At 45.4% G+C, this 22,777-nt stretch overlaps 1 protein-coding gene across 14 annotated transcripts in view; it reads right to left on the bottom strand.

Annotated features, from left to right (window-relative positions):
• GGT1 (gamma-glutamyltransferase 1) overlaps positions 1-22,777 on the bottom strand; it is a 61,003-nt gene that overhangs the window by 1,468 nt on the left and 36,758 nt on the right. For 8 of the 14 annotated variants that reach the window (XM_068701330.1, XM_068701325.1, XM_068701326.1 and 5 more), the window contains 11 exons: positions 9,045-9,212; positions 8,290-8,417; positions 7,962-8,051; positions 7,512-7,704; positions 6,202-6,359; positions 4,989-5,138; positions 4,351-4,487; positions 3,311-3,498; positions 2,365-2,492; positions 1,421-1,533; positions 235-348 (listed from right to left, as the gene is read on the bottom strand). In XM_068701330.1, the coding sequence (XP_068557431.1) occupies positions 235-348; positions 1,421-1,533; positions 2,365-2,492; positions 3,311-3,498; positions 4,351-4,487; positions 4,989-5,138; positions 6,202-6,359; positions 7,512-7,704; positions 7,962-8,051; positions 8,290-8,417; positions 9,045-9,212 (1,567 nt within the window). Of the gene's footprint in view, positions 1-234; positions 349-1,420; positions 1,534-2,364; positions 2,493-3,310; positions 3,499-4,350; positions 4,488-4,988; positions 5,139-6,201; positions 6,360-7,511; positions 7,705-7,961; positions 8,052-8,289; positions 8,418-9,044; positions 9,213-9,304; positions 9,436-10,410; positions 10,544-16,117; positions 16,324-18,832; positions 18,960-18,998; positions 19,143-22,777 lie in introns of those variants that run through there. The other 6 variants (XM_068701333.1, XM_068701337.1, XM_068701335.1 and 3 more) reach the window with 6 other exon arrangements.

Raw genomic sequence — 22,777 nt, 5'->3', positions numbered from 1 at the left:
TTCAGATACAGCTCATGCTTGAATGCATTAGGCTTTAAAACCATATGACAGACTATAAGTACACTTTGAACAGCTCACTGTGACCCAGTACCGCACTTGTGCCAGCTTTAATACTGCTTACCTAGGAAATTTGGCAACACATCACGATTTTCTACACACACATGCCTTCCCAACAATAGAACACCAGCACCACACAAAAAGCTCATATACAACCCAGCCTCAAGCCAGACAAACCTCCTCTATTTGCTCCTCAAGCTCCGTGATATTGGGAAACAGCTGATCATGAATTCTGGGCTCTTCCACTGCTTTCTTCACATCATAGCCAAACCAGATGGAATTGATGATCGTCTAAGAGTCGCAAAAAAGCCTTAATGTTAGTTAGTTGCCTTCAAAGAGATCTCACCCTTGCAGCAACAAAGGCAGAGACTTCTGAAGGATGTTCACTAGAGCACATAAAATATGTAATTTCTAATTCCTGCTGCTTTCAGCACTCCCTCTCTTGGCTAACAAAAACACAGGTACATTGCAGCAAGTCAGCTTGTATACGCTTAGGATGAATTCCACACAAAGAGACCAAGACTGGCTAAAATGAACACAGGAGAAGGACCAGATCCTCAAGCTGGATTTATCCTGCTGTGAGTAAGCCCAAGCTGACTTATTTAGACAAGCAGCAGTCACGTCAGTGCGAATGTACAGTTACAGTTTCTTGCTACTGTGCAACCAGTTTCCATAAACCTGGCTCATCCCCATTTGCTTAGACTGCAGGTTGGAGCTGCTGGCAAGTGAAAACAGCCTCAGGATGAAGGGCTTTGAAAACTGCTTGCAGCAGTTGTTTCAGAGCCTTTTCCCCTGCCTTAGCCAGAAAGCAGGCTGCAGCCTGGTGCTCTGGATGGCTGTGTGCACTAGCACTGGGGACTGCTTTCCCCTACAGTCATTTTTGGTCTATCTGGGCCTTTGACTGGCTGCCACAGCAGGTCACAAAGAGCCTGTCTCTCAGATGATACCATGCCTGGCCTAAGTTCTTATTTAGCTACTCTGCATGACTTTCACCTGAAGTTTGGGGGGTTGGATGAGAATGACTCTAAACTAGGAAAAGAGTTCATGGCAATTCAGAAGTCAAAGCTAAACCAAAGTCATAAATCTCCTACAAGTGTTAAGAACAATTTGCCAAAGGAAAAACCCAGAGTCACTGAAGTAATTTATTGAGAGACCCTTTGACGCTCTGGCAAGCAGGAGTTGGGGTTGAAGGCCTGGCCCTCAGAAGGCCAGGCATGAACCTTTCTTTCAGCCCCCAGGCCTGCAGCAGGGAGCCATGGCTATGGTCATATCATAGGCATGAACCCCTTAACCCCAAACACTGCCTCTCCCCCACTTTGTTTTGCCTCACCTTTGCCCCCAGATTGCCCACATCATCACATACCAGTGCTGTTGCTGTGGTTATTTTTGTTCCTCCAGAAGCACCAACCACCATCCTGACCTTTTTTGATTTGTCCACCAAGATGGAGGGGCACATGGAGGACATCGGCTGTTTACCTGTCGGGGACAGATGCAACAGAGGCTCAGCTTTCCACCTGTAGCTTACAGACTGCCGGCTCCCACTCCACATCTAAACCCAGAGCCTCCATATCCACCTTCCTGACTCAGGCGGTCTTGTTCATCCCTTGGCGGTCCCAGTGTCCCCTGTACACATCTTGTTGCTACCACAATGCAAAGCTGAACCCTGGTATTTTGTGCAGAGGCTGAAGGTGCCTGCCTCCATGGTTCTGTCCCAGTTGGGATTGTCCATCATGCAGCTGCCTCCTCTAAACTGTGGGACTTCCTATCACTTCCCTGTCTCTCTCCAAAACATGGTACAGGAGGGTGACAGAACCCCAAGCCCACTGCAGGAAGCAGTGATGGAGCAGGCAGGGTGCTTGGTTAGGTGCATGAAATAAGTCTGTCTGGAGCTGTCCTACAGAACCCACAACAGCACAGGGATAAGGCTGGATAGGGCCGTGTAACACTTAGCAGTCAGCTCCTGCTGCTGCCTCCCTCCTACTAGTAAGTTCAAAGAAATCTTTCATATCCCCAAGTCATTTCACTTGATATGCTCTGAGCTCCCTGCAAAAGGATTTCTGGTTGCTGGAAGGAGGCGTGCCCAGGAGGTTTTCTTCAGATGGCTTCTCCTTCTTCAGGGTATACCAGAGGAGGCTGGGAGTGCACTTTTGGCAGGGATGCCACGTGCCTCATGTTCACCTCCACTCTGCAGAAAGCCCCAGATCTGTGGCTGATTTCAAACATGCTGCAGCCTACCTTGCAGATACCACAGCCTTAGTATGCAAGATAGAGATACAGGATGGAGTCAGGAAGGTAGTTTACAGCTACCTGGTGCTATGAAATTTGCTGGAGAAGGAGGTATCCCAAATCCATTGATTATGTAAGGTGAGCTGAAGTCATCCATCTCATCGTTATATATGATTCCGCTCACGTTGGATCGTACGTCAGAGCCAAAGCTAGACAAAACAAGTTAGCGCAGACACGTGAAGATCAGAGGAAATCCAGGACAAGCTTCAGGTGAATTACTGCAATGTGAAAACTGGAATTTGATGGGAGGAACTCTCCACTCCCTTGTGTTGCAAAGGACATTCTGTCACCCCTTGGGGGAAGGAAGCAGTTTATACTGTGAGCACACAGCTACACAAAGAGGAAAGGCAGCCCAGCATCCTGCTGCGTAGCTCCCCTGCAAGGACCCTGAGGGGAAGAAAAGCACAGCAGCAAAATACAATTAATCCCCCTCCAACCAGGCAGTACTGCACTCCATTCAGAGGCAGCGTAGTTCAGAGACTGCCATCTTTGGAAATGGTTGGGGTCGTGCTTAGATGTGTCAAGTGACATTTTCTATGGACAGAAAGAACCTCCCACCCTCCCCCAGCTTCAGGCCATGTATACAGAACACAGCTCTTCCTGACAGCACTCTAGACAAATACTGTGCTTTCAGACCAGCTGCATTAGCTCAAATTCTTTCCAGATGCCTGGGAAATCAGAGCCTGCAGTGATACCACTGCTTATGAGAAAATCCAGATGCAGTGGATATTTCCTCAGTGGGTGAACCCAACATGACAGAGGACCCCACTTCACATATCCTGTCCTCTGACCCAACTACGCAAGTCTCAGCATTAAGAACTGACCTGTAAGCTTAGCAGAAGTGCCCATCAACAGTGCTACCCATCACAGCCCCGCTACGGAGATGACAGCGATGTTTTATACCAACCACAGAACCACCACTAGGAAGATGGCAGAGGCCTAACAGAAGTAATGTCTGAGCTCATACTATTGGTTGATGGTGCTGGTGGCGGACACAGCACTGCCATCATCAGCCACAATGGAGAGGTGGGATGTACCGGCAGTATCTGGAGTGTAATATACTGGCTCGTAGTAGTCAACTGGATGGGAAGTGTTGTCTGTGATTTTTCTTCGGAGACTATCAGCAAAGAACTCGGACGTCATGTTTCTGATTGCCTGTCAGAGAAATCCAATGCAGTTACTCAGCAGATTAAGTTTAAGAGACATGTATGAGGCTGATATCCAACACTTCAGACCACAGAAGTGTGGCAAATCCCAGCAGTGAGGCTATATTTTTCCAGCAGGGCTTTTCCTCCTTCTTGAAAGATGGACACTGTACCAAAGAGTCATGGAAGAAGCTGTACAATGCGCCCCTTTATGTGGGAAGTTAATCAGCATCCATTATTGCAGATCTATGGAAAGCTGTCCTCAACACTGCTGTAAGGTGTAGGCAAGCACTGTTACACTTGCTTCAGAGATGAGAGAAGAGGGGTCAGGTTGAGAGGACTAGACCAAGGCAAGCTCTGATCATTGCTTGGTAAGTTGCAAATTTGTGTCCATCAAGCTGGGCTGTGCTCAGATCCTGCTGCTTTTGGAGAATCACAGAAGTAAAAGCACAAAGTGTGAAGTTGGAAAAAGCAGGTTTCCTGCCTCACCCCTTCTCATCCGTAGGTCCATTTACTATAGGTAGGACTGTGGTTAGAGAGCCACAAGGGTGCTGAGAGTATCATCTAGGCAATGACTCCAAAGACTATGAAAAATGGGAGGGTTAGCCCTAAATATACTGAAATGCTCCTGGTCAATTGAGGATTTTGCTTTTCCTAATAGCAGGAAGGTTTCCTCCATTTATATCCCTCACAGCTCAGCCATGAGTCGCATAAGGACTTCCCATTTTGATTCAGAGATATTTCAGTGCCTGTCAATAGCAGGTGGTGCAGAGCATCCCTGACAACGTTTAGTCACCCAAAACCAAAAAGCCATGTTCCAGGAGCCTGGGTGTTGCAGAAAGAAAAGGCTTTTGCCAGGTACCTCTGTAATGTTGACATATTTTGGATCTCCCAGTAAAGTCCTCTTGGCGTAGGCAAAGCGAAAGGCCTCCACAATGCGGTGGTAAGTCAGACCTTTCTTCTCCACAGTTTTGATGCTGTCAGCAGAGAAATTATATCCTGGCAACAGAAGACAAACCACTGTGAACACAAAGCAAAGTACATAGTCAACAGGCTGCTAATAAAACTGTTGTATGGGATCATCTTGAAACTGAGTCTCTACAGAGATGCAGTCACTGCACTGTCCTAACCTCTGCATGGAGAGCACAGGAGCTCTAGTAGTTTTGAGCACTGTGGGAGGCATCAGCAGGATTTGTATCTGGGGAGATGTTTTCTAAAGAAGCTGCAAGTACAAGTTCATTTCCACCCATTCAGGTACCTGGGAAGTGCTGCATTCAGAAGCATATTTTTCCTCTTGCACTTCTATTTCAGGTAGAAAGGTGATGTCCCTGAGTTTAAAGTAGACCAGGAATGTTTCCACATCTCTGATCCTTTTCTGGGGTCTCAGACCTATCTGCTGGAGGGCTATTGAGACCCAGCTCCCATAACCAAAAGAGCAGCTGTCTTTGGAACTCTCCCAGCTCCTGCTGCCAGTAGGGCACTGCTCAGTGGCACTCTCACCTTTCAGTATGTTGAAAATGAGGGCTAGCACTGGGCCGCTCAGGGGGGCACTGGGCGTGTAGAGGGTAAACTCCCCAAGCGTAACCTGTATGGGATCTTCAATCACCGTTGCACTGTAGTCCCGCAGGTCATCCATTGAGACAATCCCCCCTGGAACAGAGAAGGAAACTATAGACGTGGGTTTGTGATCTCTGGTGGGAAGAGGAGGTCATACTCTTATACCAGGCTTCACAGTAAGGTCAAGAGGGAACACAGACAAAGCAAAAAAGTTGCAAGGTAAAGGGAGCAAAGATAGGTGCACAGGAGATGGATTTATTCCTTGATAGATCCAGCCAAGGCTCAGGTAGTCTAAGCTTGAAGTTGGATTGATTTGCAGCAGCCAAAAATCTGGTGATCCATCTATTTCTACAAAAGACACCAGCAATGGCAGGGAACAAAATGTCCTTAAGAACACTCCTTACAGGGGAAGGATGCAGCTTTTGGGTGCAGATGTTTTGTGCTACCCAACAAACAGAATAACAGGTACATTCCATTGTTTTTTTTTTTGTTTTTTTTTTTTTTTTTTATCAGAAAGGGGAAGACAGTAATTAATCATCACAAATAAATCCAGGAAATGACTTATGCCCGTGAGTTTCTCTGAAGCTAGCCAATGCTAACTAGCAAGGATAGGGTACTGCCACCATCTAGTGGCATTGAGAGATTAAACAACTTAAGAGTTTACAGGACCACGTATGTATTGTTTCAGGTAGAAACTTAAAGAATCATAGAATAATTAAGGTTGGAAAAGACCTCCAAGATCACCTGGTCCAACTATCCCCCTACCACCAGTATCACCCACTAAACCAGGTCCCTAAGTATCAAATCCAACCTTTTCTTATGCAACCCGCCAGGGACGGTAACTTGCTGGACTTAGGCTCTGTAAACAGCATGTATCCACTATGTGATGCCCAGGAACACATAAGACTTGCTAGACTATATGGTGCGAAAATGTACAGTATCTACCCCCCATTTCTAATTGGGTTTCAAACACATCCATTAAAGTACTAAAACAGCTTCTCTTGTGCCTCCTGTTGCCACAGGTCTCAGAGGTGGCATTTCAGGCAGCAGGCCTGACCTGCTGCCAAGGCTTCTGCAGGTCACCAGCTCCTCCCTGGATGCTGAGCTGCAGCAGTCAGGCACTCACGCTATTTTGAACAGATGTCCTGTTTCTCACCTACACTCTGGATGTCAGCGATGATCTGTTTTGCCAGGCTTCCTGTGTAAAAGGCATCTGCTCCTTCATTGGCTATAGTCTCATATGTGTCGGCTAGTTTAGGCATCTTGACAATATCACCCTCTTGCAGAATTTTCCCTCCTCTGCAGAACACTTCGCTAATGGAGAAAGAAGATTGAGAAGATCACATCTGAGAGACACGTTCAAAACTACGCGTAGCTGTATCAGCTGACACAGTATTCGACTGCTCATGCTAGTGCCTTTGTGGAGAGGAGAGGAACTGTCCTTGCATCGGGACATATAACTGAACAGTGGTTTTCTGACCTGGGATTCCACATTGCTCAGAATTTTTTCAGTGAAGTCTATTGGAGGGAGTGTGAATCTTTGTTACCAAGGCAGGCCACCCTTCCTACCTGCCCATGGCGTTAACTGCTTCAAGATGCCCACGAGAGACCATAGTCCTTGAACTCAAGCAGTTCAGTTTCAGAGCACAGACTATGAAGCTAAAAGGCTCAAAGCTTCCAGTGAGTCCAAGAGAATGCATTCTGATTCCTGATGGTCAGAGCACTTCCAAGTAGACAGGTCCCTTTCTAGCTCCCTCATCAGGGATCATGGATATGATGCTGTGGACCTGCCAGATGGAAGTACAGGAGTCCAGACTGTACATCCCATTTGGAATTGCAAACCAACCTGCAGCTGGCAGGAAAAGAAAAGATTAAGCATGATCTCCAGTGGGGCTGGACACAGACACCATGGGACTGTAAGAGGAAGTGTATTTAAAATCCTCTGTGTTCACAGCCATTGCCAGAAGTAGATGATCGGAAGCATCGCTCTGGGAAGGCTGACTGTAGAGGAAGAGATGACCCAGCAACCCACTGCCTGACAGCAGATGAGATGTTCAAGGAGAAAAATATATCCTGCAATTGCCCCAAATGCAGGTAATATTAGTTTAGTGCACTTACAGCCTGAGGAAAGGCTGAGGATTCAGACAAACATCGCCATTTGACAGATGCATCCCAGCATGTACTTCAGCTCCATCTCTGCTCAGACAAATGGACTTTAAGAGTAGAATTTATCTCCCCCTTTAAAAGCCAGGAATGAACATCCCCAAAATTGGCCACATAATTTAACACCTTCAGGGAGCTGGAACATCAGCAGGTGCAGTGAGTACAGCCACTGCAGGGCAGGCACAGGCTCACAAACATTACATTACAGAAACACAGATTCTTCAGCTAGGATGCAGTAACCCCAAATTTCTCTGCACAGATCTGCAACTACTCTACCTGCCACAGTGAGACTTCTCTACCTACCACAGTGAGGGGTTGTTTTCAATTGACGTCTCTCTTGATTTGATGGCTGCTGCAAGGCCTTTCCCAATAGGGAATCCTTCTCTTGCCAACTTGACACTGGGCATAAACAGGTCTTTCCACGCCAGCCTGCCATGACGTTTGTGAGCCAGTTCATAGCCACGGATTTCTCCGGGAACAGCGATGGACAATCCTCCTGGAGCAGACAAAGAATTTATTAGTTTTCCAAAGCAAGAAAACAAAAAACGATTAATGGAGTAGGAGGTAGAGCTGGGCATATCTGTTAGCCTTTAAAAGACTGCATAGAGGACATTTTCGGCAAGATGCAGGTGAGAAATTCTGTAGATATGCAAGAACATAACCATAAAAAATGTTCTTTATCCAGACAGGTCAGTAGCAGCTAATGTTGGAGCTGTGTGGACCCCCAAAGCAGTGAAATAACCTTTGCCATACCTTTCAGAGAGAGCTGTGTGTTGTTCCCAAACATGGCCTCCGAGGCTCTTTTTGGTGCCACCTCTCTTGCATTAATGATTTCCACTTTTCCTTTAAAGACAGGAAGGAAACAAGATGATTAGCTCTGAACTCAGCACCCAGGCATGGTCTGTGCTGAGTAAGTCTGATCATTGGAGCCAGTTTCTTGGCAGATATTTTGAGGACAGCAGGGTCCTACAGAGACTAGGAGAGTCAGCCTCTTACCTTGACTCAGGTAGCATAAATAACCCCTCTGTGCTTTAGATAGATGGGTGGACCTGTTCCAGATGTGTATGGCCTTATTCCTTACCTGTGCTGTTGTAGATGGTAAAGAACAGTCCCCCTCCAATGCCCATGCTGTGAGCGTTCATGAGTCCCACACAGAGCAGAGCTGCAATTGCAGAATCTACCGCAGATCCACCTTGCTGAAGGATGTCCCTGAGGCACAGCAGAGAAGGCATCTTATGGTGACATGTCACTCATCAGTCAACTCATCAGAGAAGATATTACAGACTCTCTCTAAGGAACTTTCATCCACACCTGGTCTAAAGGTTCCCAGGAATAGGATGTTTGAGCTTCTGTCTCCTTGGAGAAGAAATCCTAATGGTCTGGGTACAGACCAGATCACCCCTCAATTGAGAGGCATACAATCTAGCTTGAAGATAGCAAGATGTGTCAAAGTACATGGGGGAGGCTGACATCCCAGCCACACTCATTACTTCGGAAACGACAGCTCGAAGGAGCCTGAAATCTGCATCACTTGCATCTGGAACTGAAGAACAAATTTTAAGAAAAGCTTGAAAAACATCTCTCATTCCTGTACTTTCTGTGCCTAGGGAATCTTTGTCTACCGTACTATCTTTGAGTGACTGCAGTAACATTGTTTGGGCATCATGAGAGCCCAGGTTTTGTTACGGCCTCCTCATTCTACAGGGAGATGAGAGTATCTGTGCTGTGCAGCTGCCAGGGTTGCACCTGCACACACCAGGAAAACAGAACAGAACAGTTTTGTCTTGTGCAAGAGCTGTCAGTGATAGCAAGAGTCACAGCAGAATTAGCGGGTACCTTCCAATTATTGAGCACTGCCCCGCGTCTGTAGCCACAGCCGCCCTCTTATAGGTGTGTGTGTCCTCTGAGTCAGAGCGCAGTCCGAAGAAGAGTCCCAGGAACAAGATGAGCCCCAGTAGGACTACAGTCAGGACTACAGCCACCACACAGCGCTTCTTCATCTTTCTGTGGGAAGAGACAGGATCATCAATCTTGCTGCTTCTGGGGTATGTGGGAGCTAGGGAACAGATGATCAGGCACAAGAGGAGTCTTTTCACCTATCTTCTTTCATATCCACCATTTCCCCTCTCTCCCTGGCAGTTGATGGCTCTGCACGTGGAAGGGCGGTTTTACAAGGAACAACGAGGAGAGGTGAGCCCAATTCTGGCCTTGACAGTTCCATTAGGGCAAAGTCCTGCTTTGAAGTGAAAGTGACTATCAAGAGGGGAGGGGATCTTCTAGAAGATGAGGAAGTGAATAATGTCAACAAGAGAACTATTTGCTCTGTGACTTTATTCTCTGAGGATTTTAGCTATCAGCAAATATTTAAGTTGCTTCTCTGTTGGGAAGGATGGGGACCCTAGAGACTCCTGGAAGCCCTTTGGTAACAGCTCTGAAGTGCTATAGCCCCTGCAGTGAAAAGGCCCCAAGCCAGCAGCTATCACCTGGTTGATATCTCTATATAAGATACACCTGTCTTATCTTTCACACCCCAAAACAACAGCAGTTACATAGGTCAGATGAGCAGAACATAACTGGTGTTAGTTATGATTTGCATCATCTTCAGTGGAAAAATTCAGAGCTTTAACTTCATATTACCTGCTTTTAAATGCCATGGCTTTGAAGAAGTCCCTCCCTGTCCAAGAGGTTGCCACTAACCAGTACAATACACATCTTAGTCAATAACAAGACTCTATTTGGTGCACCCCAGAGCAAGCATAGCACCCCCTTCTGCTCAGGGTCCTTGGCCAGAATGCCTCTCCAATGAGCCTGCCACTTCTAGAAGGTGGCGGCCAGTTCCTATTTCTCCATGCTTCCCCCTCCTGCAGAAAGTTGCTCATGGGGTGCACAGGGTTGCACTTCATTGGTGGGTGAGAATAGATCACAGAGACGATCTGCAGCAAGCGTATTCCAGACACACACCAAGCTAAGTCAAGAGCTATTGAGGGAATGGAAAGTCAGTGATATCTCGCTAGGACTGACAGTTCATGAAATATGGCTTGAACTACTCTTTGACCCATTTTCTTTCCCATTACAGAATTGTTCCATCAAAAAGATCTAAATTCATCAAATCACCTTCAGGGACCAACCTCCCCCTGCGTAGCACAGGTTTGGCTTTTCACCATGCCTATGATACTTGTGCAATAGTCAAGATACCCTTTACCTTACCGAAGCATCTGCTTTCCTCAGAGACAAACCAATCCATGGCACTGTGAGTGAAGAGAGGATCCACCAACCTCACCCTCTGTGGATGTTCAACAGCCCCAGGTAGCGCAACCTCCAGCAGTCAGAGCAGCATTTGGTGCCTTGCAGCAGCGGCATACGCAGGACTAGGAAACAGTGAGTGTGCCAATGCTGACCTAACTAGAGGAAACAGGCCAGGCCAGCCAAACTGAAACACTCCTCAGAGGGAGGAGATTAGCAAGCACTGCCCCTCAGCACAGCTTTACCCCCACTCCTGTTATTTTAGAAAGAAGGTATGTACCCATTTTTTATCCAAGCCCTGTGTCTGTGAGTCTCAGTCAGCACAAAAGATGTCCACCCCCAAGGAAGGCAACTCAAACCAGGGTGTAAATCTACTGTTATGTGCTGTTCTGTCAACAAACGTCAAACAAGGGCAGGGAAAAGTAAATGGGTGAAACCTCTTCTCTGGTTCAGAACTTAATTTACACTCAACTACTTTTAAAAGAGACTAGTGGTGTGTTTGCAGAGCAGTGACTGTGCAGGGAAACAGAGAAGCCATTATGTCCCCAACAATAGCTCACACACAGCCTCGGAGTTTAAAGACAGTTTTGTTTGTTGGCAGAGAGAGTTCAGCTTCAGCACTGGCAGTCTCCTCCAGGCTTCACAAGAAATGCCATGGGATCTTTTATCTGCGCCCCAGCTGGGCAGAAGGTACTTTGTTTCATCTGGGCTGTTCCTCAAGCCTGGGGTGACCCAAACCCGGTGCTGCGCGTTAACCCGTAGGCTCCTGGCTCAGGCTGTGTGGTTCTCCTCTGGGGCTGCCCGCCTCACGGCTGGGCTCCTGTAAAGATTTTTCTGCCTCGTCACACAAATCATTCTGAGAGCAAGAAAGAAGGGGAAATGTCAGATGGTGCCTCTGCTCTCTCTTACACCTCCTCTCAGGGTTTGGATGGCACTCAGGAGCATCTCGCAGTCCCACAGAGCTGAACGCTGAGTGCCCAGCTGCCGGGTGAGTGCACAGACCTGGACAAGGGCCCTCAGCCTCAGGCAAAGCACTGGCCGCCTGCCTGCCCCTGGGGCGAGGATAACACGCACTGCTGGGGGCAGGAACAAGCCCGCAGACTGCCCTGAATAAGAGCCACCAATTGCTGGGCACTGCATCGGGTACCTCCAGGCTGGGACAGAAGTGGGGCCAGAAAAAGTGGATGCCTTTTAAAGGTGCATCTGTGCAAGCTGTCAGATTGGTCCTGCTAGGGAAGGCACAGGTGTACGAATTAAAGATCTGCAGCCTTCCCCTCTGCAACAGCACAGAGTGCAAACTCAGGCGAGAATAATTCTCTCCACCTTAACTGCCAGCTCAACTCCCATAAGCTCCTTGACCTATTTCAGGTCAGACGCTAGTGGGAAGCATCCCTTGCACAGCCCATCCTGCCCTCCTAGCTGCAGCACAGCAGAGTGCCAAAGAGGCATTTTGTTTGCCGTACAGCAATCGGGCGATAGATAAGGAGGCTGCAGACATCCTTACTCTGACCCACCTCGAAAAAAGCTGCTCCCTGCAGGAACAGCTAGGTTTTCACACCAATGCTCCTTCTGAGCCTCAGCTCTGAAGTGGAGCTGCAGCTATAATTTATTGCTGGGAGTTATATTTAGTATAAATATATAAAAATTATAGTATAATTTATTAAATTAATTATTAAAAATATAATTTATTAAATTATAGTATAATTTATTGCCACCACCTGAGCTGGCTCCCCTGACCACTGTCGGCTGAGGCTGGTTTTAACCTGCAGACCTCTGCCAAATCCAGCTCTTTGGAAGTTTGGCTAGCAATTCGGTCACACTGCGCTGCTCAGCAGCAGCCCTCCAGGAGACAGGATATAAGGACATTAAAAGCAATGTGGTTACTTCTCAGTGTCATAAAGGTCCAAGATCCAGTCCTAGACATTAAATTTAAAATGAATTTTCACAGTCTGTCTTGATTTATACTGGAAGAAGGGGAGTACCAGCAAGTAGGAGAGTTACACCTGTGTGAGTAACCCCACTGAGCTGTAGATAAGTCAATTTTCGCAGCTTTGTTTAAATATGACAGGTTGGAGTTTAAAAGAGCCCCAGTGCAACAGACTAGTTAGTATCAGGCAGGGTCTGAGCAGCTCTGCCAACAGGGCTGGGCATGCTGTAGAGATAAGGAACCTGCCATGGTCATGGAAAGCCCCAGGAGAACTGAAAGGCAGAGAGAGGAGGGGTGCCAGGCCTGAAAACAGGGAAGAGAGAAGAATGGGATACCAAAGGATGACAAAGGAATCCAGGTACAGTCAGGCCTTGTTATTGAATGAAGTAGTACAAAAAGCATCCTCTGACATCTCCTAAAACTTTAACCACAAACTTTAACCAAGCAGGCTTGTGCTTAAAAACCATCTTGCAGCATCTGCATACCTCCACACCCACTCCTAAGAGTTCCTCATCCTCCCGCCTCTAGTCCAGTAGCCAACACTGGGCCATCAGCCCCTGCCTTCCTCAGGCAGCACACGTTACACAAGGATACATTAAACATCCATGAATCACAGGACACAGGCTGTGCTCCTCTGCTAAAACCCAAAGTCCAATCCATATCCATACCATTACCGTATTTAAATAGGTATTAATAACAGAGCTGAAATACTGCTCTTGCACCCTATTGTCATGTAGAGTCAACCATCAGTGACTTCTGAGCGATAATGCATGTAACAGTGAGTGGCCGCAGGATGGCCCACGGGAGCATAACCCAATACAGGCCCTAAGAGAGCAGGCCCGGGCTGCTAGCAGAGGTCTGGGGCTGTTCACACAGAAGTCCCGTTACTGATCCACCATTAATGACAACCTAAGGAGGATGCCCACAACCGATCACACAGGTGGAGCCATGTGAAGTGTATAAGAGACCGTCTGACAGCTACCTGTGCTGATACTGTGCTTCAGGATCAGGTGTGCACATCCCACCTTCCTACCGAAGTCCTGTTTTAGCAGGTATTTCCTAGGGCTGTTCCCAGGAGATCAGCCAGGACAAGCATTTCTCACCAACCACCAAGCTGCTGCTGGGTCCCCAGCTAGCACCTTGCTTTCCTTTCTCACCGGCAGCTCGCTGAGAAGTGGTGCAGCAAACAAAGCAAATTATTTCTTCATCTGTGAGAGTTCTTTGAGCCAAGAGTCTGTGTTCACACCCAATTAGCCAGCTGACAGCTTAAATCCTCACGTATAACTGCTAACCACACATTCCCTCAGCTGGCAGTAAGGACAACGGCCAGCAAGTTCTGTTTCCATTTGCAGCAATATCCAGACTCTCAGCCTCTAAGCAGCTAATTAGCTGGGGTTATTTGCTCCAACAGGGCTTGCACTGAAGAAAACTAGGACCAAACCAACACAAATCCGAAGCTTAGGTTGCCCATTCCCCATCAGCCGCTCCTTCATTACACAATCCACAGGACTTATGTCCTGGACGGTTAATACATGGCATCATTACCCAAAGGCCAGGGGACAAACACCTTACACAATGAGGTAAAAATTACAAATGCAGTTGTAACATCAGATTTGCCTCCTGCCTACCGGTTTAGAGCTCTGTGATTGCAAGGGGGTCTTTGCACCTCACTGCAAATAGTCCCACAGTAGCAGTGGGTGAGCTGGTGCAGGCTGTACTGACAGCACTGCACAGCCCAAATGGCAGAGCCTTGTTGACTTTGTTAGCAATCATGTTAACTGCTGCTCTTCTAAAGCTTTATTAGGACAGACAACCTTCGAAGCATTATCTTTTTGAGAACTGTCCCAACAGAAAAGGGTTTGTTTCCCTGTGCCTTCTGCCCTGCACTCAAACACAGAGGTCTGACTTTCCCACATAAACCTCCCTGTGCAGCCTTGCCCTGCAGTTACTGAAATAAGACACGAATTTAAGCCAGCTGAGATTCTGATCTACATGTTCTACGTGCTAAATATTTTTCTCCCTTAAGCCTTTTGACTTAGTGTAGCTGTCACAAGGATGCCTCTGACCAGGACTCTGGTTCTCCAACCAACCATGCAGGCAGACAGACGAGCAGAGATCTCCTGTCAGGTACTGATCTTCCTGGCGACCGGCAGGCATTTTTCCGTAACTGTTTCTACTTTGTCCACACAACACCATCTAGAGACTTCAAACAAGTCATCAACAACCACTCTCCTTCCTAAGGAAATCATTCCTGATCCAAGTCTTACACAGATTTCTGCAGAGAACTGTGACTCAAATATTGACGTAGCTGGAATTCAAAACAAACAAACGTATTTTTAAATCAGTCCATTTTTGGCCACAGAACAAGATAGGAATCTTTCCTTTGGCATTAGGCTGGAACTTAAAGTATTAAGCTTTTGCACTTGCCCATCATGAGATACTTAAGCTGAAGTCTTACGCAGTCTTTATCTCCACAAGCAATACGGGAACTAAAGCAAAGCTCAGCCAAGCCATGAAGAAGCTCAAAAAGACTTCCAAATTCAGACATAGGCACCGGTCCTTCCTGGAGCAAGGGGACAGAGCAGTCCCCGAGTGCTGAGCCTCTGCTCCTTCCCCACTGGAGAAACACAACAGCCCCACTCAGTGCAGCCTTCCGCAGAGCTAACAGCTCGGTGTCAGTCCCCAGCCCGCTGCCTGTGTCCTGTAGGGCTCGCTGACTCCCTCCTCTCTGAAACAGGGCACATCCTTAGGGTTCTCTTCAGGCAGCATGGCACTGAGGGCTCATATGCACGTGGATACATTTTTAGGGAGAAAGGCATCAGGCTGGCAGTCCCTATGTAAGGGTATGATGTCAAGCCAGAGACAATTCACCTGGAACAGAGCTGAGTGAAAAGCTCCCTAAAAAAGCAGACTGTTCCAGCTAGTTTTCAGGTATGCAGTTCACAGAGAGCCATTGTAATCAAGACTTGCAACTCCTCCACAGAAATCAGGTTTTCTGAAGCCTAATGATATGTAATATTCTATCCAATCTAAACTCAGAATTCAATGAGAAGGAGAAAATAATTTCCTCCTGAAGCAACTTAAAAATAATAATAATATTGTTTTCCTGTGGAAATTTTAGCTTTAAGTCCATTTTTTAATGGACTTAAATTAAAAAATTAAGTACCTTTTTTTTTAATTTTAAAACACTTCAGCATGAACTATGAAGTGAAAAAGTCATAAAGGTGGAATAAATGCAAAATAACTCATTTCACATGGTTTTCACAGTGTTTTCTAATTGGAGAGCTCCCAGAAATCCAGAACTGGGAAGTTCAATCTCAGAAATGCATGTTACTAAAATAGTTTCATAAACTCATTAAGAACGTCACTGTTAAACTCAGCCCCAATTTAAAATTAAAATGTTTTACTAAAAGTTTTATTCTCTCATTGGTTGCAAAAGATCTTTTCAGATGCTCTTCTTCCCATTAAACTAGAAGACCTAAAAAAAAAGACAAACTAGAAGACTTAAAATATTAGACCTGGCCTGATTCAGGCTTAGTAGTCAGGTCCCGTTCTCTTTTCACAAATTTTCATCTGATATATTAAAAAAAAAACAAAAACAAAAACAAAACAAAACAAACAAAAAAAACCCACCACACTGTTTCATGTTCTGTTCCCTAAGAAATCCCACACAGCACTTCATGGCCAAGGGTAATGGCTTAATGGCATGTCATTTCTATCATTTCTAATTCCCTCTTACCTCTTGACAGTATTTGCAAGTCCGTCTTGTCCTTTCGCACAGATCTTTATTTGCTGATATTCTTTGAATATCTTGTCTCTAGCAGTGAACCCCTTGTAGGGTCAATATGTTCTTGCAGCGCTAGCAGTAGCCACTTATATTTTCTTAAAAGCTCTCCAATGCTTATCACACTACTTGATATTTGTACAGGTCTGCTCATGGAGATTAACTCATTGAAACTCATTACTGTTGAATTCACAGTACGAGAGGAATGCTTAAGTAATCATTGACTAGGTGAAGAGTCAAGAAACCATACCATTGAACATGCATAATTTAACACTCACAGATGTTGTGTATCACCAGCAGAATCATTCTTCATTCTTGGATTCAGTTACCACAAGGTGCAAATGTGAGTGTTCCCACACCTCATTGCTAGCTCTTAAGTTCTGATTAAAGAAACCGAACAAACATGCGGTCACCTTAAGTACAAAAGCGCTCCCATCTCTATGTGGTCATGTACCCTCACGCCCCTCTTGCCCAACCAAATGGCATCCTTGTGGTTAAGAGTCACAAATTCAAGTGCACCTGTAGCTTGCAGCTTAAACCCAGACAGATTTGGTTGTGATTACATTTGGTGGGACTGTCCTTTGTCAAGTGGGATTGACCCACTGCAATGTAGGGGCACCTGACCAACTCATGTATCTCTTCTTCAGCAATCAGGGCTACGCACTACCTTAAACTGTCATCAGCTTCAGTTCAGATTAGTGTTCTGACTGCAAAGAGAAGATGCAATGCCTGTTCTACCACCCCCGTTCCCATAGCAGCACCCTCCAGCAGTGTGATGGCAGAGCAGGTATCTAGGGATGAAGAAACCTGCCCTCCACCACTAGACCTCACTGAAGCTTTTAAGCAATAATCCTACATGCTTGTTTGCACTGTAGAGCTTCTAGTTGCAGCTCAAAGGTTGCAGCTCACCTGCCATCGAGCAGTGTAGCGTAAATCCCAACAGTAACCCAGATTCAAGGTGACGAGCTGCAAGATTTATCTTTGGATTCTAACAAGTCAACTACTAAAGCTTATCTCCCTGCTGCTGTGCATGGCTTGCTAGAAACTTCTGAGCCGGCTTTGAACACAGGAGTTGAATGCCCATCCAGAACGCAGCACCAGTTAATCACAGCTTGGCTGAAACTTGGGCACAGCAAGGATCCAAGCCATGTCCTAAGCCTGATTTTAAGCCAGCAGGCTGTCCTGCAAACACTGGATCAAGCAAAATCTGCCTGGATGCCAGTCAGCACGGCTAGATGCTATCTTTTGACCTACTATGATCAATCAAATGGTTAATATCTCAGTTCCAAACCTGATTGTTCCCTTTGCCCCACTCCAACCTTTGATATAATGGATCTTCACTTATGTCATAACAATGGTGTCTCTACAACAATGAATCATTAACAAAGTTTGTTCTAGCTCCAAGAGTAAAAGTTTTGGGAACATAAGCCATGCTTCCTCTGCTTAAAACCACATCTCCTTTCCTGTAATAGCAACAAAATGGAGTTCTGTTTAGCATTTACATTTGGTAAAATTATAGTTACAAAACATGATCATTCCAGCCCTGAGATGTTTAGAAAGGAGTTAGTCTGTGCTTGTCTTTCAAAGGGGACTTTCAAATACCCCTTTCAAGACATTGTGTCCAGAGGACAGATCTCTTCAATTATTGTCCAAGAGATCTTAAACAAAAATGGAAGCTTTCTGGAAAGCAGCTTCTGACACAGGCAATATTCTGAAGGCTCAGGATTTGATGCATCTGCTGTTTCTATTGGCCAGCCTAAAGTACACTTTCAGAGTCTAGGCCATATTCAGCTCGTAACACATATTGCCCTCACTGTATCTAATGTATTGATGAGGCTCACGATGCTTTACAGGAAAGACTGTGAACAGGAGCTGTTCCAAAACAATTATCCTCTAACAAACAAAACAAAAACAAACAAACAAACAACAACAACAACAAAACTACAAGTGTGGAAAATTATCTACCACCAAAAACTGAATTGTACTTTTAGTCTTTCACACCTTAATATTAAGTTAGGTGTATTTTATAGGGGGATTTAAGATGAAATCTGCTGGACTGAACCCTTTTCCTAATCTACTAACTCCACAGGTCTGATGGTATGAGGTTTTATTCTTAACAGCATAGCAGCTTTGGAATAATTAAACTAGGCCTAGGTCAGACAAGTGTCTCCCTGTCACTGTATTTGTCTACAGCTTGTATTCTTTGCCCCCATTGCTGGAAGGCAAGTTTTATAACAATGAGCCACCAAAATTAACCGAATTCCTATGTCCTTCTCTTCAAGGGCAATCCAGTCTCATCTGTGGCATGTTCTTGCCAGTTCAGAACAGGAACAAGTTGGATGCTCCTCAGCAAGTTACTCTTTCACTTACAGACAAGTGGAGTTGAGGATGGGGTCACAGAAAGTTAAGAAGTTAGTGCTTTTGGTTCTGATAGGTGAATAGCTTGCTATGTACAACTGCAGAATTTCAACTGATTGTAGGGTTTGGGAACAGCTGCGTATCCCTGTCTAGGCATTAACTGAATAGATTGTCCTGTTATAACTCAGTCTTGCAGGTTTCAAGCAGCAAAAACATATCTCAAACAGAAATAGCATGGTTAATATAGGCGCATTGCTGCCCTGTTAGTCTCAACCCACTACAAAAAAAAAAAAAAAAAAAAGACCAAAGTACCTTCTATAGGGCTTGCCACCTCTTCCTACTTGTGATATTCATGACACAGACATCTTTTATGTTCTCTAAAAATTAGCAGATACTATTACATCGAAACACAAGCAGCAGAGTGAAGTCCCCATCTCTTCCTCTAAAGAAGCGTACCCAGCAGTGTATGAAGCAATACCTTCACAGCCCTTGTAACAGAACCTGCAGATACCAAAAAGCATCAGGCAGCGTGAACTTCTTCTGGGTAGTTTCTCTTCTTGCTTCTTCCCTCACCACTTACTGATTTTCCCACAGAAATGTCATGAAGAGACACCAGCAACAGCTGAAAACACAAATGAAGCAACCAATTGCATCTCCTGTTCAGACTCCTCCTTTTTATTGCAGAACAAACCGTTCAAGGTCTCCATTTCCTGATATTTGAATTAATGTGTTATTGGAATAGGAGCTGTTACAAGGTATCCTCATTTTGAAGGTGATCTATTTTTTTCAGGAGGAAGTCTTTCTCCTTTATCACAGCAACATTGCAATCCAGCACTATCCAAAGGTAAGCATCAGAAAGTACCTTGAGTGCCCAGTGACAGAGATATTTGTACACCTTTTAAAGTGGAAATTAAGTACAAGGTGCACAGGTGGTAGGTAGTCCTAATTAATGCTAATTAATTAACATGTATAAATATAATAATTTATATATTTAATTTTCATTTTAAAATAATTTATAACCTTAATGAATTAGATTAAAGCTAAGTACTGTATAAGAAACACTAATGCAGAAGGGAGGTCACTGTGCTGAAAAAGCCCTGGAACACAAATTCCTAGAGCAGAATCTAAAGAGAAAAGGTGTTTTAGGAACTGGAAAAGTTACCCAGCCTGCAAGGGTTAAGTCGACTACAGGCAGGGACACAACTGTCCACTTCCAGAGCTCAGGTCCACTTTCCTGAGGCTAAAGAAGCAGAGGTTTGGCCTCAGCCAAAGCATCCCCTTTCCCTGCACTGAGTTGCATCCACTATAACACACCTGCTCAGAGCACAGGAACCCACTAAAACCCACACGCTCTCAGTTTATGAAGTCTGGTTTCCCTTAATCAACCGTAGATGCACCCTCATCCCTGGGGCAAAGGCAAGCCAAAGGAAACAATTACTAAATGGCAAGGTTTATTAAACCCTTCTTGCCAGTCACAACCCCAGGTCTGGCTGCATTCTTCTACCCACACAGGTGGCTGTAGCGGTGTTACCGGGACGTGCTGTGGTGTGACAGTTGGTGGGGTTTCTTGGTCATCGGAGGAGCTGCTGATCACCATGCAGGAGGAGCAGTGATTTGCCTTTGACAAAAAACACTGGGATGTGCTTAGAGTGGAAGTTTTGATAAAGCCTCTTGAGGTTGTACTTTTCTGACATTAAGGACTCATACCACTAGCATATTAATAAAGTTGTTATGATCCCAATGGGTTCTGATTTTTGTATCATAAAAAGGCTTAGATTAGAAGAGACCTTAAAGATCATATAATGAAAGGTCATTATCATCCTAATGATATTCCAGATGTAGAAGGGAGATAAATCTAAATGAACACACAATTAGACAATGGTATAAGATACCCAAATGGATTATGACAGACATATTGATGTGTAGATTGTATGGCTTAAGTTATAAGGGTCGATGCAAAAAGCTACTTCCTGAGCTTTCCTTGAAAGGATATTTCTACATTTTGTGTTGTCTTGTTTTGCCGAATATAGAGGATGTAAGCATGAAAGAAGTAACAGCTTACTGCTGTGGTATTTCATTTCGCAAGAGCAGTGTTCTTGATTTTGATAATAATGTTAACTCTTATTTCCTACTGTTTGGTCATGTTGGTCCGTGACCAACAAGTTGAACATAATAACAGTAACAAGGACCAATTCACTAAGCCTTATCTCATTTTAAGTCTTATCTGACAATAGATACAAGCCTTCCAGCTCTTCTCTTCCACAAAGTGCAACCGTAATCTCTTCAAGGAAATCCTTCTTTTACGACCTTCCCTCTCTGATATATTTATTATCTGCTACCTAGACTCAGTTGTTACTCCCAGATTTTACATCAAGCTGTGTTTTCCAAGGCTGGCACCATTTATTAGCTTTATGAATCCCTTTCATCTTTGCAAAGCCTTTCTGTCAAACCACCAAAGGGACTGTGTCCTTGCAGCAAAGAGCTGCTTTTTCCTGCAGCAGCCAGCAATCAGCTCAGCAAGTCTCACACAGCTTCACCACAAGCCCACCATGCTGGAACAAAAGAGGGGAGGGGGCTAGGGAAGGAAGAGAGGAGGAAGTAGATGAAATAACATGGAAGAAAGAAAACTTAAACCAGTGGAAGGGAAAAATGGAGGGAGAAGGAATGAAGGAGGCAGATAGGACAGAAAAAATAATAATAGGAAAGGCAAACCCTAATAGGCAAAAAATACAAAAAGATGCTCATTCTCAAGGCCAGAGGTTTCTCCACTTTAGCCTGACTGCTGCAGTCAGGCCTCTCTCACAATCTTTTCTTTGCATGCACTGTGAAGCTCTCAGATCATACATGAAGTTCAGATTTCTTGGTCCTTTGCGGAGGGTTTATTTTATGTGCTGTTGCCTTATGGACTGTAGGGCATCTGGACAGGAAAAATTACAGATTCCAAAGTAACAGACAAAGGCCTACATTCACCAAAGAAATTTCCACAGACTTCAGCAGAACTCAGAGAAAAGCTCAATTCCCAACTGAAACAAACAAACAAACAAACAAACAAACAACTCATACTACTTGCTTAAATTCACTTGCTTTTACTAAGTCAGGACTTTACAAATAGATGAGGTAGATTGTCATGGAGCTGGTTTGAACAACTTCTCATCCCCACAGAGTGCCCAGCTGAACTGGGACATGTAGCAACCCAGGACTGGGTCCTTGTGCTGGAAGAGAGAGAACAGCCTTGCTCCTGGAGAGCCCCCCTTTGGCATGTTAGAAGGGCTTCAGCACACAGGCAGAACAGCTATCTCAGCTATCTGGGGACCGAGCGGCTTTTCAGCAGGGGATTTTGTACCTCTTCCACTACAGAGGTCACAGATCAAAGAGCCAAGACCAGAGCCAGGTCTTTGCTTTCCAAGCACACGCATGACAGGGCCATTCTTTTGTTCTGGTAATGAGCACACAGTCTCCTGAACGCTGTTCTGGTCCTTCACATGTCTAAATATTTGTTTTCCTAGGCAGAATCTGTTCTTTCTCAAACAAATGCCATTGCCATCGATAGTTCTTCACATCAGGAGCTCTGTCCTCTCCCCTGCTCCTGTGCTGGAGGTCTCCCACAGCACTGCCCTGCCATTCTGCTTCTGGAAGACACCCCCAGTATCATTCCACAGTCCCTGCAGCTTTTCTAGCACTGCACCTGCCTCCTGGCCTTGCTCCTTGCTACTAGGTAAAAAACACTTGCCAGTGCTTGAACTCCTACCCCAACAAGGTCTGCATTGACCAAGTTACTACTTAGGAACACAGAATAATGTGGAAAGGGGCACGAATTTCAGCCTGCTCCTTAGACGCAGCTTTCTCTGAAGAAGACTGCTCGCCAGCAAGACACTGACTTAAGTAAGAATTTCTCACCTTCAGGACCCCAGGAAATCTGCCTCCCACCCTTTTTACAGCTCTGATCTCTCTCTCCAGTAGCTCTGAGTCTTTCCTCCATCAGACGGCCAAAGCATCACTTCCCCTCTCAGCACGCCATGCCATGCCACACCATGCGACCAATACTACATATAAAACCACGAGAAAATTGTGACTCAGTTTCATAGCCCTTATTACCAACTTTTTCACGGACCCGGTCATCTCAATTAGGAGTGAAGACCATACTAGTCTGAGTCATAGACAGGGCATCTTCATGAGTTGGATGGGCCATGCGGTGGTTAAATAGCTTGCCTAGTGATTTACACTGGGTTATATTTCCAAAACAGATCAAGATCCTAG

The sequence above is a fragment of the Anas acuta genome, chromosome 17, assembly GCF_963932015.1.
Source record: "Anas acuta chromosome 17, bAnaAcu1.1, whole genome shotgun sequence".
In the NCBI taxonomy this organism is placed as follows: domain Eukaryota; kingdom Metazoa; phylum Chordata; class Aves; order Anseriformes; family Anatidae; genus Anas; species Anas acuta.
Note: the sequence above shows the minus strand (reverse complement) of the source record. Positions and strands in the feature narration are given on the sequence as shown.